General features: G+C 34.4%; 1 protein-coding gene across 1 annotated transcript in view; it reads right to left on the bottom strand.

Moving 5' to 3' along the window:
- Positions 1-2447: 2447 nt before the first annotated feature.
- Positions 2448-18404, bottom strand: part of LOC135221839 (uncharacterized) — a 29163-nt gene continuing 13206 nt past the window's right edge. The window contains exons 5-8 of the mRNA XM_064259753.1: positions 18138-18315; positions 7917-8067; positions 3976-4139; positions 2448-3422 (exon numbers count right to left, since the gene is read on the bottom strand). Coding sequence (XP_064115823.1) covers positions 3114-3422; positions 3976-4139; positions 7917-8067; positions 18138-18315 — 802 coding nt within the window. The 3' untranslated portion in view covers positions 2448-3113. The remainder of the gene's footprint in view (positions 3423-3975; positions 4140-7916; positions 8068-18137; positions 18316-18404) is intronic.

Raw genomic sequence — 18404 nt, 5'->3', positions numbered from 1 at the left:
TTTTAAAAAGCGTTCGGTTAAAATTACTAAAAGTGGACTCAGGATCGGGAAATAGCTTGTCAAGAATCAAATCAATGGTCTCACCAACTGGAACATTCGTAGCTGTTATTTTAATTTTAAGGTTAATTCCATTTTTACCCTCCTTAATAGAGCACTAGTCCTCTCATCTAACTGGAATGCCTTTTACAATGAGATTCTATTTCTAGTTAATTTCTTTAAAGGTAACTGTTTTACCACCTAGGTTAGTATATAGAAAATTAAATAAATTACTAAATAGACATTTCTCTAGAAAACCTGACGTTCCAACTGTACCAAAAATGAGTTTCTATGCAACCTTTCCATATATCCATGACCTAACCTTTCAAAAGAGATTCACGCAAATGATTCATGACCATTTCCCAGCCATATCAGTCAAATTAATTCCCAAAAATCCTCTTAATATAGGCTCCTTGTTTAAGATTAAAGATCAGCTGTGTCCTTATATGTCTTCTGGTGTCATCTACAAATATACTTGCCCTAAATGTATTTCAGGGATTTACGTGGGATCCACCAGTCGGCTACTTAAGGTGCGCATCGATTCACATCGGGGAATCAGTTTCCGCACGGGGAGCAGAATCTCAAACCCAGAGCACTCCAATATCAGGAACCATGCAAAACAATGTAAAACCTACATTGACAACAAAGATTTCAGTGTAATCGGCCATACTACCAAACCACAAGAGTTAACAATCCTTGAGTCGTTGTTTATAAAACAACTCGTACCATCATTAAACACCCATACTTCTGCGAGTCAATTGTATTTAGCATAAGTTCGTACTGTGGTGGTTTCCTTCCATTTAGTTCCTTGCTGTCTCACCTCTAGGTTGGTTGTGTTTTTATTTTTATCGATTTCATTTTTACTCTAATGTATTTTAAATGAACTTTTAGACTATACTTTTAACTTTTTTTATGTTTTTATCTTTTCTTATGTGCAGCCCAGAAGATGTAATTCTGTAAACAATTACGAAACGTCGGCAAAATAATAAAAAAGACAGCCTAGTGATGTGTGGTTTTCGTCCGTCTTCCTCTGACTATGTTGCTTGGAGTAGTTCCCTGTGCCTTGTATCATTATATATATTATATATATATATATATATATATATATATATATATATATATATATATAATGTGAATATCTGATTATACGTTCAACATCTACTGTACACTACCATTAAAGAAGCAGAAGTTGGTCACTTTCATTACTGAAGAAGAAAATGAGTGGATGGTAGCGTAAATGATCCAGGCAAGTAATGGAGTGTTATTTAAAAGAATTAGGAAGCTATATTAAACACCACTTTAGGGTAAAAGTGTGAGCTTTAAGGCTGTCAGCGTGGTCGTGGAAGAAATGAAGTGGCTGGTTCCTGTAGGAGTTAAGTGAATAAGTTCGGTTGAATGTTGGGAGTGATTGGTCTGGTAATACTGCTACTACTAGTACTAGTTTATAATGATAATGATCTCATTTTAAATTCTCATTATTAATAACGGCTGATGAAACTTTTGGTGGAAGTGACACTTTTCGATAGCCATATAGTACCAAGGCTCTGAATTTAATGCTACTTTGGCACGCGTCACCTACTCCGATGTAGTACTGAATGCGTATTGTAACTGTAAAGCAGACTGCCGCACGAAGACATCGTTTATTAAATATAACTTACTGACCACACAATATAGAAGTGGGTGTATATAATACTTTGATCCCCGAGGGCCTAGTACTAAACACGGCGTCCCAAGGAGCTTTCGTCATGTTTAGTACTAGCTATCGGAGCACCTTTCCTAGGTATAGTTGAGTGGTATTAAACACCGAGTCCCAAGGAAATTCCGCCCTGTTTTGTTCTAGCACCTCGGAGCACCTTTATTAGGAATAGGTGAATGGTACGAAACTCCCGTGTCCCAAGGAAATTTTGCCCTGTTTTCTACTCGCACCTTTCTTAGGTATGGTTGAGTGGTACTAAACACAGAGTCCCAAGGAAATTCCGCCATGTTTTGTACTAGCACCTCGGTGTATGTGAGTAGGTACGCCAAAGTAGCACCCCGAATGCACAGTTATTCAATTTCAAAACGTTTCCACGTAGTCGTACACTTCACGAAAGCCAATCAAATATAAGATGAACTTTCATAGGTTTCAATCCACGGTGGGAATTCTGTTCAGAGTTGGGGAAAATTGAAGGTGGAAACTTTCCTTGCTTGTTAAAGAAAGAAAAAAAAAAGGTGTCAATATGCATCATGTTTGTTAATGCATAATCGTGTATAGTAAGTAATGAATGTATTAGTCTAATTCCGTGGCTAATTCCGAACAAATCATGGCCTTTGATTTTCGTGAGCTTTATGGCACAATGCTGCCTATAAGTTGGACCATTTCACTTTTTTCAAAATAGGATTTCGAAACAATCATTTAATAATTTCAAAACTGAATAACTGAAAATTATTTATTTATTAATAATTAGGTAGTTTTGGGAGATTTGTATTTTAGTACAGTGATATACATATATATTTAAAACATTATCATATGCAGGCTAGAAAAATTATGACAACGCTCATTGTAACATGAAGACGACTATGATGTTTCTCATATGAGTCCGACAGAACAAAACGTTTTGCATATTTCATAAATAATTGTAAAAAAAAAAAATCATTGGACCACTTGACAAAAGACCTTTGAAGCTCGGATGATCCATGCCTTGGGATGTTTTGTACTTTTCAACACTAGAGAAATGCAGTGAAATTTTCTTTGAAAGCTGATGCTTGGCTACAGTAGCTGGGGTTAAAATATTCTCGAGAATGCCTGAGGCGGCTTATTCCTGGTTTGTATTTGAGTGAAACATTATAGGTCTAGTACCTATCGACTGCTCTAGGGGATATTGCAATAGGCCTAGTACCTATAGAATGCTCTAGGGGATCTTGCTATAGGCCTAGTATCTATCGAATGCTCTAGGGGGTTTTTGCTATAGGCCTAATACCTGTCGAATGCTTTAGGGGATCTTGCTATAGGCCTAGTACCAATCAACTGCCCCAAGAGCAAGAAACAAACCAGCATACTATGCCGACTTCATCAGAAACAACAGGTCTTTTAATTCTTAACAGCTCTCGAACGTTTCCGGTCCCGTGATGACGTATCTCGCCTGTTTGTAAGTCTGCAGCGTCTGATTTCTCGTCTGTCTGACATAGGTGAAGAGCTTCTCGATGACAGGATCGGTGTACTCCAAGTCTGCCAGAACCGACATGTCTTTCGCGTACTGCCACTGCGTCGTGCTCATGTTGTGGAAGTGCTTGGAAGGGACGCCGCTGCTTAGTCTCCCTTCTCTTTCATCTTCAATTTCGGCCTCCATCTGGCTTTTGTCTGGAAGGGCTAGTTCCCCCGTCATGACTTTCATGAAGAAGCGTGACTGGAAAGAATGGGAAAGTGTTTTATGTAGATTTTTTTTTTCTATTCTGGAAACCTTAATTTTACAATGAATGCTTTTCTGGACTGATATACGTGTCAGTTTTTTTTTTACGTTTGTTAATTTTCAGAGTTAAGTTGCTCTTTCATGTCAAGCAAGTGACATAACTATTGTAGATTCACATCAACCGTGCTTTTGATGTCTAGGCCAGTCCCTTACAACGCTCCTGATTAGCTGTTGATAAGCCAATCACAGGGCAGGAGACACTCAGTCTTTTCGAGAGTTCACATGGGTAGGATGTATGTTCCACCTCTCCTGAGGTATACTTTTGAAAGACGTATCCCTCAGGTAGAGGTGGGACATAGATCCTACCCATATGAACTCCCGAGAGAGACTGAGTTTTCAGCCCCCGTGATTGGCATATCAACAGCCAATCAGGAGCGTCGTAAGGGACGGGCCTAGACACAAAATGCACGGTTGATGTGAATCTACTATAGTAAAACAGATTACTTAATACTATTAGACCTTTTAATTCAGTCATGATACCAACACTCACCTGGAAGTCAAAGAATGGGAAGGGGCATATTTGGAAGGGAACTCCTAGAAATGCCATGGAGGGCATTTTGGCGTTGATGAGATGTTTGTAGAGAGGTCTGACTTGGTTATTCTCGATCTGGATACCACAGTCATCGTCCAGGAAGGGGAAGGAATAATGATAACCTGATGGAAATAAGGGTACATTGAATTATTTTCTTAGTTGCAGCTGTGTAAAAATGGATTTAATAATAATAATAATAATAATAATAATAATAATAATAATAATAATAATAATAATAATAATAATAATAATAATAATAATAATAATAATAATAATAATAATAATAAGCATGGCATGGATAGACTATAAGAAAGCCTTCGACATGATACCACACACATGGCTAATAGAATGCCTGAAAATATATGGGGCAGAGGAAAACACCATCAGCTTCCTCAAAAATACAATGCGCAACTGGAATACAACACTTACAAGCTCTGGAATAAGACTAGCAGAGGTTAATATCAGGAGAGGGATCTTCCAGGGCGACTCACTGTCCCCACTACTCTTCGTAGTAGCCATGATTCCCATGACAAAAGTACTACAGAAGATGGATGCCGGGTACCAACTCAAGAAAAGAGGCAACAGAATCAACCATCTGATGTTCATGGACGACATCAAGCTGTATGGTAAGAGCATCAAGGAAATAGATACCCTAATCCAGACTGTAAGGATTGTATCTGGGGACATCAGGATGGTGTTTGGAATAGAAAAATGCGCCTTAGTCAACATACAAAAAGGCAAAGTAACAAGAACTGAAGGGATAAAGCTACCAGATGGGAGCAACATCAAACACATAGATGAGACAGGATACAAATACCTGGGAATAATGGAAGGAGGGGATATAAAACACCAAGAGATGAAGGACACGATCAGGAAAGGATATATGCAGAGACTCAAGGCGATACTCAAGTCAAAACTCAACGCCGGAAATATGATAAAAGCCATAAACACATGGGCAGTGCCAGTAATCAGATACAGCGCAGGAATAGTGGAATGGACGAAGGCAGAACTCCGCAGCATAGATCAGAAAACCAGGAAACATATGACAATACACAAAGCACTACACCCAAGAGCAAATACGGACAGACTATACATAACACGAAAGGAAGGAGGGAGAGGACTACTAAGTATAGAGGACTGCGTCAACATCGAAAACAGAGCACTGGGGCAATATCTGAAAACCAGTGAAGATGAGTGGCTCAAGAGTGCATGGGAAGAAGGACTAATAAAAGTAGACGAAGACCCACAAATATACAGAGACAGGAGAAAGACAGACAGAACAGAGGACTGGCACAACAAACCAATGCACGGACAATACATGAGACAGACTAAAGAACTAGCCAGCGATGACAATTGGCAATGGCTACAGAGGGGAGAGCTAAAGAAGGAAACTGAAGGAATGATAACAGCGGCACAAGATCAGGCCCTAAGAACCAGATATGTTCAAAGAACGATAGACGGAAATAACATCTCTCCCATATGTAGGAAGTGCAATACGAAAAATGAAACCATAAACCACATAGCAAGTGAATGCCCGGCACTTGCACAGAAGCAGTACAAAAAGAGGCATGATTCAGTGGCAAAAGCCCTCCACTGGAGCCTGTGCAAGAAACATCAGCTACCTTACAGTAATAAGTGGTACGAGCACCAAACTGAAGGAGTGATAGAAAACGATCAGGCAAAGATCCTCTGGGACTATGGTATCAGAACGGATAGGGTGATACGTGCAAACAGACCAGACGTGACGTTGATCGACAAAGTCAAGAAGAAAGTATCACTCATTGATGTCGCAATACCATGGGACACCAGAGTTGAAGAGAAAGAGAGGGAAAAAATGGATAAGTATCAAGATCTGAAAATAGAAATAAGAAGGATATGGGATATGCCAGTGGAAATCGTACCCATAATCATAGGAGCACTAGGCACGATCCCAAGATCCCTGAAAAGGAATCTAGAAAAACTAGACGCTGAAGTAGCTCCAGGACTAATGCAGAAGAGTGTGATCCTAGAAACGGCACACATAGTAAGAAAAGTGATGGACTCCTAAGGAGGCAGGATGCAACCCGGAACCCCACACTATAAATACCACCCAGTCGAATTGGAGGACTGTGATAGAGCAAAAAAAAAAAAAAAAAAAAAAAAAAAAAAAAAAAAAAAAAAAATAATAATAATAATAATAATAGCCAAACCACCACCTTGAGGATTCAAACCCTGACCTATGGTTTGCTAGGCCAGCATTATAACCATGAATATATTGTGGAAACATACTAGGCCTACTGTATACATAATTATGGTTTTACCCACTCCCAGCCGCACTAGCTGTGAGTAGACATATTCAATTTTCTTCCTCAAAGGCAGTCAGGTGAAGAATATGTTACCAGGAGGAAATCTCGGTTGGGAATAGATTATAGACATGGGTACAGTAGGCCTGCTAGATGTCACAGTGGTCCTCAACCAAGGGGGAACTGTGCCTACAGATTGGCAGGCTCAAACTGGCTCTAGGACCCCACAAAACGCTGTGCGCATCGGTCTGCACTACTGAGAGGTCATGCTGGTGTGTTTGTGTTCTGTTGTATGTTATTTGGAATGCACCTTTGGAGGTAGACAATTTTGGAAGGGTGGGTCGATGACATTTTAGCATATGATGAAAGGGTGCATGGGCCAAAAAATGGTTGAGAACCACTGCTCTGCTGAGCATATTTATTTCACTTTTTTTGTTTGTGTTCCCTCTGTGGTGTATATATATTATATATGGTATATATATATATATATATATATATATATATATATATATATATATATATATATATATATATATATCTATATAATATATATATATATATTTTATATATATATGTATATAATTTTAAAAATATATAATATATATATATATAGATATATATATATATATATATATATATATATATATATATATATATATATATTATATATATATATATATATATACTATATATATATATATATATATATATATATATATAGTATATATATATATATATATATATATATATATATATATACATATATATATCTACATATACATATACATATTTTCATGTCGGCCTAGAAGATGGTAGGTCCGAAGTTTAAATCATTTACCGTATTTATAAGCGAGATTGCTTGCTTATGAATGCATTAATAATTACCATTATTTTATATAAAAAAACTCATAATCACGAGTCACTAAAATGAGAAAAAACTCACACTAATGTCATCGTAAATATATATCTAAAATAAGTACAACGAAAACGTTTGAAAACTTAACTATCTGATTGATAAGACGATGATCGGAGCAAGTTCTCGAAAGCTCTCGTAGTACTATACATGTTCTTAAACATATATTGACAATGACATCAGTGTGGATTTATTCACCAGAATTATCACTACTATATTTAAGGCAGACGTTTTCATTTCAAAGCATACTCATTTTGATATAATGAGTTTGTCATTCAAACAAACTTTGAATGGCTCGCTACTTTGGCTTGTCATCTACGCGTTACCTACTCCGAGGTGTTAGTACTAAACATGGTCGAAGCTCCCCGGGACGCCGTGTCTAGTGCTAGCCCCTCGGGGATCAAAGTATTATACACACCCAATTCTATATTGTGTGGTATACAAATTATATCAATAAACGATATCTTCGTGCGGCCGTCTTCTTCACATTTAGCACCATACAGTGTTTAGTACTAGCACCTCGTAGTAAGCGAGGATTTTTTTTTTCTTTTAACCAAAATTATCATTACTATATATAATTAAAAGTAGAAGTTTTAATTTCAAATCGTACTCGTTTTGATAACACCAGAATTCGTCGTCATTCGAACAAACTTAGAATTACGAAAGATACTGCGTCCAAGAACACAAAAACCTGCTGTGCTAACCGGTGCAATAAAGGATGAAATCGGCCTCTACAAATGTCCCGTCGATGAGAGTGAATCCGTCGCTGGAAGCTTTCACTGCGCCTTTCACCTGTTTCATATTTGCAGGCAATTCGGATTTGAGTGGCGAAGGCAAGTTGTGCGACAGGATAACCTACGGAGAGATTGGGAAAAATTAAGTCAAATTTCGGAGTTATAAGGCAGAATTTCTACATTCTTGAAATCCCCAGGGAGGTAATGCCGTCAGTGGAACTCATACGGTGCATTGTAGGCATTACTTAAGGTTCTTTGCATAGTGCCTTCGCCCCCTAACTGCAACCACTTTCGTTCCTTTTATTCTACCTCCTTTCGTATCCTCTTTCATCATCTTACTTTCCACCCTTTCCTAACACTTGATTCATACTGCAACTGCTTTTCCTCCTGTTACACCTTTCAAACCTTTCATTGTCAATTTCCACTTCAGCCCTGAATGAACTCATAGGTCCCAGTGCTTGCCCTTTGGCCTAAATTCTATATTCAACTCAACTCAACTACATTCTAAAAAAAAAAAAAAAAAAAAAAGGGATTCTGCATTTTTGAAAAAATGACAATAGCCTACATTTTAAATTTGATTTGATACTCTCAGGATTAAGGTGAACTTCACCAAAGTATGTAGAGTTGACCAAGAATAGAATATAGAATTTAGGCTAAAGGCCAAGCGCTGGGACCTATGAGTTATCAGCGCTGATAGGGAAATTAACAGTAGAAGGTTTGAGAGATGTAAGGAGGAAAACCTCAAAGCAGTTGTACTATGAAACAATTGTCAGAGAGGATGGAAAGTCAGATGGAAGAAAGAGAATATGAGCGGAGCTACAGAGAAAGGCGTGGAAGAGGTTGCAGCTAGGGGCTGATGGGACGCTGCAAAGAACCATTAGTGATGACTACAGTACACCACGTGAGGTGCACCGACGGCACTAACCCCCCACGGGTTGTAGAGTAACCAAGGTTTGATCTTAATATGCATGGCTGTGTTGATTTCATTGTGCCAAGTATTGCTGTAAACTCAGAGGATTTAATTTAAGAGCTTTAAGGACAATTTGTATTTACTATAACTGATTCACTTAAGGTAGATTCTTGGGTGAGCCCTGTGCCTAAGGCCCCGTCCACACGGTCGAGCTTTGGTCGACGAACTTTGTCCGATGTGACGTCAGAAGCGGAGAAACAGCGAGAAAAGTCAGAACTTTGCCGCGGTTTCTCCGCTTCTGACGTCACATCGAACAAATTTAGTCGAGCAAAGCTCGGTCGTGTGGACGAGGCCTAAGAGACGTTTGTTTGGCGGCCTCTGATTGGCTGGTACCGGGAGGTAAGCGGCTCGCTCAGTCTCTCATTTTCGTCTGCAGCTTAGAAAACAAGCAATATGGTTTTATTTCTTCATTTATCTCACGTTTTGCAGAAGATAGGAACGTTTCTGTCATACTAAACGATTCGGCATTAATTGTACAACTAAATCACGATTACCTGAAATCAATAAGATGAACACAAAGGAATTACAACAGTAAAAGTGGAGAGGAGCATATAATTCTTGTACTTGTTTTTACTTATCGGATTTTGCATCATTTTAGACACCAAGATGATAACAAAACTTGTGTCTTCACACAATAAATTCCCCCTGAATATGCTGGTTTTTTCAAATTTGAGATTTGTGTGATATGAGAAGAGAAAATGAAGAATCTGTCTTCTTATGTCGCGGATCACCCGGTTCTGAGAAAACTTTTAGTACTACAACTGCTGACATGCGCTTACCTGGCACAGGGGACACGACCTGGGATTCAGATCTGATGAAGCTTTGCTTTCGTCATTCACCTCTTTCTCTCCCTCCTTCTCGTTTTTTCAGTCTCGTGTGTCAATCAATTTACATTTTATCATTAAAATAAAATAGACAATTAAAGATTCTTGAGAAAAACATAAAGAAATTAAGATTATTTTTCAACTAAGGCTAAATTTAACATAAAAATTCTTTATCTATGGGAAACCAATTAAATAAGCATGACTATTGATCGTAGCGCAGTCGAAATTCATTCCTTCTAGTTTTTCAATATTCTCATCATTTTTGAGGTGCTAAAAGCTGAAACAGCGCAAGCACTTAAAATATAGCACTATACTATACACTGCAATGTTGCCAGATCTCGGATAATTTTATATTAATAGCATAAATTGAGCGTAATTTCCTAAACTAGCATAATATTTAGCACACTCATCAATTTAGCATAATTTTAGCGTAATTCAGGGACATTTGCCATAAAAATAGCATAATTTGAGAAAATTAAGAGAAATACCATGGAAATGTTTATTCAGCAATAAAAATAAACAAAACAATATAGTTTACGAAATTAAAAATTATGTAAAATAATAACGGTCGCTGTGGAGTCTTACACGGTCGACTACGAAATGAAACCGTCCTGGACCTGAAGTCCTGTACATATCCTGTCCGCTTAGTCAAACTCCAGGAAAGCTGTTCTGACAGACCTCATCTCCCCGGACCCAGTAATTACTCATATATACTGGGTTGTTTGGACTGGGTGGTACAGTGCAGCCGCCACTGGTTTGAAATTGTGAATCCTTAGACAGGACAGAGCTGATAATGTCGAAGAAAGGAAACAGAGAGGCTTGTGGTTATCAAGAGAAGCCCTCTACTTCCTCGGACACGGATGATAGTAGTAGCACTGTGGTTACTGGTACTAGAGGAAGAGTTCAGCGCCTCAGTGGCGTGGTTGGTTCCATGCAACGTGAAAACACCATACAAACAAACAAAAAATAAGAGAAAGGTGGCTAAGAAATCATATCCACAGCAGTTCCGAGGTGAGTGGCTGGCTGATCCCAAGATGAAAAGTTTTCTCGCCAGGAATAAAAATTATCCTACAAACCAAAGTGCATTTTGTAAGATGTGCAACTGTACCCTGAAGCCAAAGCTGTCTGTGCTACAGACCCACATGAAATCAAAGAAACACCAGTCACTTGCCGAGTCATCCCAGGGAAGCAATAAGGTGGGTTTTATTAAAATAATCATCATCATAATAATAATAAATCAATCAATAAAATAAAGTAAGGGATTACTGCAACTGAACTATCTTGAATTTTGAAGGTCAGGTTTAAAATATAAAAATAACCGTAGACCTATAAGGCCGAGTCAATTACCTGATTTTTCCTTTATTTGCAGGTATCTAGAATGTTCGAAGAACCCACTAACATTAAGAATGCTACTTCTAAGGCAGGTATTCTGGCAGATGCCATGGCCGTGGAGCACCATCTTGCGTATAAAGTGATGGATCATATGTCTATGGTTTTTGCAAGAATGTTCCTAGATTCAGAAATTGCAAAAGCTTATGCAAACAAGCTCACCAAATGTGCTGCTCTTGTTGACAATGTTCTTGCTGTACATTTCAGGAAAGACCTACTGAAAAATCTTAAAGAAACTCGGCATTTCTCACTCATAATTGACGAATCTACTGACATTTCTATTGAGTCTGTCATGGCAATTGTAGTAATGTATTTTGATTTATCTGTGCAGAAAATTGAAACCCATTTACTTGGTTTACCAGCATTGAAAGGAGAAACTCCTGAGCAACTTTTTGATGTTCTTTACGATGAACTGAAAGCTAATGATTTAGATTTATCTAACTGTGTGGGATTTGCTGCTGACACAACTAATGTGATGTTTGGTAGCCACGATAGCATTGTTTCTAGGTTGAGAGATGAAAACCCTAACTTGCTTTTGATAAAATGTGTTTGTCATTCCATTTCTTTAGCTGTCAGTCACTCAACAAACTACTACCAAAGTCACTGGAACAAGTGATCCGAGAAGGTAATTGTTATTTTTCTCATTCAAGCAAGAGGTTACGGGACCTAAAAGATTTTCAGGAATTTATGCATTGTCAACAGCAACGAATTCTGAAACTTCATGATATACGCTGGCTTTCTTTAAGTGCGTGTGTGTCAAGAATTCTGGATCAGTGGAAAGTTTTGCATTTGTACTTTCAGTTAGCTCATACTGAGGATAGGTTACAGTCTTCTGATTTTTTTTGTACAGTGAATTCAGTATCCATACACACATTTATACTTTCAGTTCTTGGAGTATATTCTGGCAATGACTGACAAACTGAATGTTAACTTCCAAAGCTCGCACGCAACAATTCATCTTGTTGTCAAGGATTGCAATCAGCTACATATTCAGATTGTCAGCTGCTTCATCAAGCCATCAATTTTGAAAGCCCCCTTGCAGCAGCTAATTACTATTGACCCTAGAGACCTTCATAACCATCTTCCTGCTTTGCAAATATATGGTGGTGTGAAATTTGCTAGGATGCTTCAGGATACTCTAATGTGAGGGATGATCGGTACACAAGTCTGATGTTTGAACGCCTTCAGAAATTTTTTGGTAGAATTAGCAATGCAGTTACAAAAGCGGCTTTCACTAAAGGACTTGACTCTGTTAAGGTGTATTCTTTTCTTGATCCCACAGATTTGGCAGGAAGTGAGAAAACACAAGTTTTTGAAATTTCCTCTAAATTTCCCAATATCATTACAGTGTGTGAACAACAAGAGTTAGATAATGAATGGCGTTCATTGTCGAGAAATGGTGACATTGAAAGATTTTTGTCACAGGATACGAACATTGAGTCATTTTGGAGTAAGGTTCATGCTAGTGGAAATTATCATATCCTCTCCAAATTTTCCAGAGCTTTACTAAGTGTCCCGGTCTCAAATGCTGACTGTGAGCGCATCTTCTCATTAGTCAACTTGAAGAAGAATGAGAAGCGAAATAGGCTGTCCAATGCTTCATTGACAAATGAACTCCTATGTGGGGAAGGTGTAAGAAAAGCAGGCGAATGCATTAACTTTGAACCATCACGAGATGTGATTAGACCAGTGAATGAAGACTTCTATAATAAATAAACAGCCACTAGAAATAACCATTCATGTTTACATTTTTTTTTTTTAGCTAAAGAGCAATTTTTTTTATTCATTATTGTGTGTAATGAGTTACTTTATATGGGCCTGGAAGTTTCTTTTGTTTATTGTCAACAGTCAGGCAATTGTGTTGATACCATAATTTCATTTCTACATGCCCATACAAGTAAGGTTGTCCGCCTTTCTTTTCCGTTACATGTTACGGTTAACAATTATGTTCATAATAGGTTTTTGTGAAAATAAAGTAGCTCTGAAAGTCCGCATTAAGTTAGCATAATTTCACCATCCCGATAGCATAATTTTGCTGGGTATAGCATAATCTTGAATGGAGTGTAGCAAAATCTGGCAAAAGAGATCTGGTAACACTGCAATACAGCATAGTGGTCAGTATATACTTAATATATAATAATATATATATATATATATATATATATAATATACATATATATAATATATATATAGAATAATATATGTATAACTGAATCATATTGTATATATATATATATATATATATATATATATATATATATATATATATATATATATACACGTCTTAAGTATATGCTGACCACTATGCTGTATTGCAGTGTTACCAGATCTCTTTTGCCAGATTTTGCTACACTCCATTCAAGATTATGCTAGACCCAGCAAAATTATATATATATATATATATATATATATATATATATATATATATGTATATATATATGTATGTATATATATAGATATGCATATCTATATGTATATGTATAGATATACTATATATGTATATGTTTATATATATGTATATATATATATATATAGTTTATATATTGTATATGTCTATCTATATGTATTATATCTGTTATATCTTATATATATATATGATAATAATTATATTCTCTATATTCTATTTATATATGTATATTAATATATATGTATATGGATTATATATATATCTATATTGTATATGTCTATCTATGTATATGGCTATATAATGTATATATAATGTATAATCTATATATATCTATATCTATATGTTATCTATATTAATGGTATACTATATATATATAATAAATCTTATATGTATTTATCACGTTATCAAGTCTATCTATCTCTTGTAATCTATGATTCTCTCATACACGTATACCTATACTACTATTTATCGATAGCTCATAATCAGATATCATTATTCATCTATATAATATATCGATAGCTATACTGACTATTTATATATATCATACATATATATCGTTTGTTTTATCGTATATAACTATCTCTATGTATAATCCTAATGTATCAACTTATCATCTGTTATATATATAATATATAATATTTATATGGTACTGCTTCGTATGTATATATATCACGGTAATGTGGTATGTCATCTATTCAGTAACATCTGTCTATTAATATGTATCTATATATATCTTTTACCTCGTTATTATCTATATATATCTATTATATTATATATATGACTATTTTCAAATATATGGTATATATAAGATTAGATGTAATATATAATCTCACTATCTTAGATAATATATATCTTCCATATTGTCTCTATATATCTCTATTATCGATTATAATATACATACATAGATATCTTCTATGGTACAAAGCTTATTCATCTATCCAAATCTAATTGTATCATATCTAGTACTTCTCCTATAATAACGATAATATGTTATCTATATATATATTTAAGAATAAATATATGTAATCAGCTGTCTTCTACATCTAAATTCCATGTAATCTATTATATATACATATTCTATATTATTCTGTAATATCTCGCTATATTATGTATATATATGTATATATATATGGTATATATATGTATTATATATGTATCTCTATATGTATATATATTATATAGCTATATATATGTATATATCAATATATGTCTAGATATATATATCATCGTCTATATATACTATATCTATGTATTATCATATTGTATATTATGTATTATATATTATGTAGATATCTAATATTATTCTTCTATATAGTTTTATATCTATGAGTAATATATCTACTTTTATACTATATGTGTCGATATATATTATATATAATCCTATATAGTCTATCTTATATCTATACTATATCTTATATATAGATATAAATATAATATAAATGTATATATATCTATATGTTTCTATTAGATTATTATGTATATATAATATTTTTATCTATATAATGTACATATATAATATATATTGTACTCTCTATATCTATGTTATATATGTAATATATATATATGTATATATCTGTATAATATATATATGTATATATTATGTAATATATATGTATATCTATGGTATTATCGTTAATGTATTATCACGTATATATATGTATATATATGTATATATTTATATATATATATGTATATCATCTATCTTATATATATATAGTATATATATATATGTATATCTATATCTATGTAGATATATATATATATATACTATATATCTAATATATTGTCAACATATACCTATTATAATATGGTATATATATTATAATATGTCATATATATTGTATATAATATGTATATATTAGTATATATAATAATATATGTAATATATGTATATATCTATATGTATATATATGGATAATAGATCTATATATGTATACTATATGTATCTTATATCATTATATAGATATTGTATATATATATTGTAATATATATAAGGATCTATAGATGTTTATATATATATATGTAATAATGTGTACATTGTCTATATATATTATGTATATATAATGTATTATATTATCTAGATTTAATATTATAATCTAATTATATATATGTTATTATGTATCTCTGTATATATATCTGTATAATAGATTGTACAACATATATCCCTATTATATATATTATATATCTATGTTATTAATATGATATATATATATACTGTATATACTATGTATATACTTAATATATGTGTATATATACATATATATATATATGTATAATATATGTATATATATATATGTATATGAGTATAGATATATATATGATATATGTATCTATTATATATATATATATATATATATATATGTATATATATATATATGTATATGTATATATATATATGTATATATATTGTATATATGTATATATATATAGATGTTATATATGTATATATATGTATATATGATATATATATATGTATATATATTACATATATATATATATATATATATATGTATATATATGTATATAATATGTATATATTATATATATTATAATATATATATCCTATATATGATATATATCATATATATGTTATATATAATATACTAGTATATATATGTATATATATATATATATACTATATATATATATATGAGATTATATATATTATATATATATATATATATATATATATATATACTGACCACTAGGCTGTATTGTGTATGTGTATTGTAATAATTTATTAAGTGCTTGCGTTCTTTCAGCTCTTAGCACCTCAAAAATGATATGGATTTATTTTTTAGAAGAGTTCAATAGCACTACGATCACTAGCCATCCTTATTTGATTGTTGTCTAATATGTAAAGAATTTTTATGTTAAATTTAGCCTTAGTAGAAAAATAATCTTTATTTCTTGATGTTTTTCCCAAGAAGTTTTTATGATTATATATATATATATATATATATATATATATATATATATATAGTATATATATATATATATATATATATATATATATATATATTATATATATATATATATATATATATATATAACTTGATCACGAAATATATAAAACGGGATGCTACTGTTTTAACAACCTTTTAGGAAATGGTGGTTAAGACCGAAAGATCTCGGCAGTTCTCGTTTTTCATTTAGCTTCGTGACATTACCTTAATTATATATTATGTAATTTACCCTCCTATCTTGTGAAAAACGTGAGATAAATGAAGAAATAAAACCATTTTGCTAGTTTTCTAAACTGCATACAAAAATCTGAAACAGTGAGCGAGCCGCCTACCTCCCGGTACCAGTCAATCAGAGGCCGCCAAACAAACGTCTCGTTGGAATAGGGCTCCTCACCCAAGAATCAACGTTCAGAGAATCAGCTATAGTACGAATCTTATACCACATATTTTTCGTAACCCTTTCCTGACTTCCCTTTCCATACCATTCCCTCCCCATATATATTCCCAAGAGGCTGGTTTACAAGGTTTCCTCAATGATATTCCAAGCGAAGTAATGACTCTTGCCGGCGCACCCAACACCCGTACATATAGTACCATACGTTGGTCTTTAGGGCCCAAGCTCCTTGGGAGACTGCATTAGTCATTCCAAGACATTCCCCCTGTCGCCACTCACTCCTTTCAAATTCTAATCCTACTTATTTCACAGACCCTGGCAGAACACTATTGCTCCCTATCGAATGGTTACACTCACAGGTAATTTGGTATCTGGCTGTTCTATAAAAACTAATCTTGACATCACATCTGCTCCTTAGTCCTATTTGTGCTCCTTCGCTGTCAGACAGCATCTTCCTTCAGTGCACCACGTCGCCTGTCTTGTCTTCATAACCCCTTACATTGTTAGTTGTTTGTCCCAGTCTCGAATCGATAGTGTATCCAGTGATTGAGACAGGATAAGTGTCTCCCAAGAATGTTTGTCTTCAAATATCTCGACCCTTTCGTCCACCTGTTAAACTATTTTACGGTTGGAAAACACCTCTCTACTTAATATTTTGGCTATTGACAATGAGTTACTATCTATTTATATCTATTGTTAAGCCCATTAATTTAAGGTTTTTGTTTTCAGTGTCATAAGTTCCTTTCTACGTCCTGGTTTTCAATATTAGAATTACCCATTCCTTTTGGGAGAATTTTTTTTTTTTCAAATCTGGAGTGCTACTTTATTTTCCTTTTTGACAGAAATAAACAAGTAGCAATGCATCTAACCCACGCGCCCCCCCCCCCTTTGTTTTTGTTCAATTCAAAACCTCCTTGCTATCTTATAATTTTCCTTGGATTAATTGCTCCATTCAGTTTTTAGAGCGAGCAGCATATAATCTATACAGCTACCATATGGTACGGGCTAGGTTGCTATTTAGGCAATGGATGGTAGCAGTACTCGACAATATTTCGAACTTATATACTTTTCGTTCTTCTTGTAACCCGAAATCGTCCCTTCTTTTGACTAACTGAATTTGTTCCTCCTATAAGCCTAGCGCTCCCACAGATTCACCATTGCAACTCCTTAGTTTCTTCTCGGGATTGGAGCATCCCTTCCCCTAGCCCCCCGCCCCTCCCCACACTCTCTCTCTCTCTCACCTGTTTAGCTACTGTGGAAATCTCCAGAGATATGTCAATGCCGGAAGCCCCGCCACCCAAAACCAGCACAGTCGCTCCTGCGAAGGGGGTTGGTTCTCTGTAATTATGACTGTGCATCTGGCGTCCCTTGAAGTCTTCTATTCCCGGAAGAGTAGGCATCCGAGGAATGGAGTAATGGCTGAAATAAAGAAAGTTAGATAGTAGTTAAGTAGGGACCCCGCTCTATCAAAGCTTTTGGATGTATATATTCCCTAAAACATGGAGTTT

The sequence above is a fragment of the Macrobrachium nipponense genome, chromosome 3 (assembly GCF_015104395.2).
Source record: "Macrobrachium nipponense isolate FS-2020 chromosome 3, ASM1510439v2, whole genome shotgun sequence".
NCBI lineage: Eukaryota > Metazoa > Arthropoda > Malacostraca > Decapoda > Palaemonidae > Macrobrachium > Macrobrachium nipponense.
This window is presented reverse-complemented; position numbering and strand designations above follow the sequence as displayed.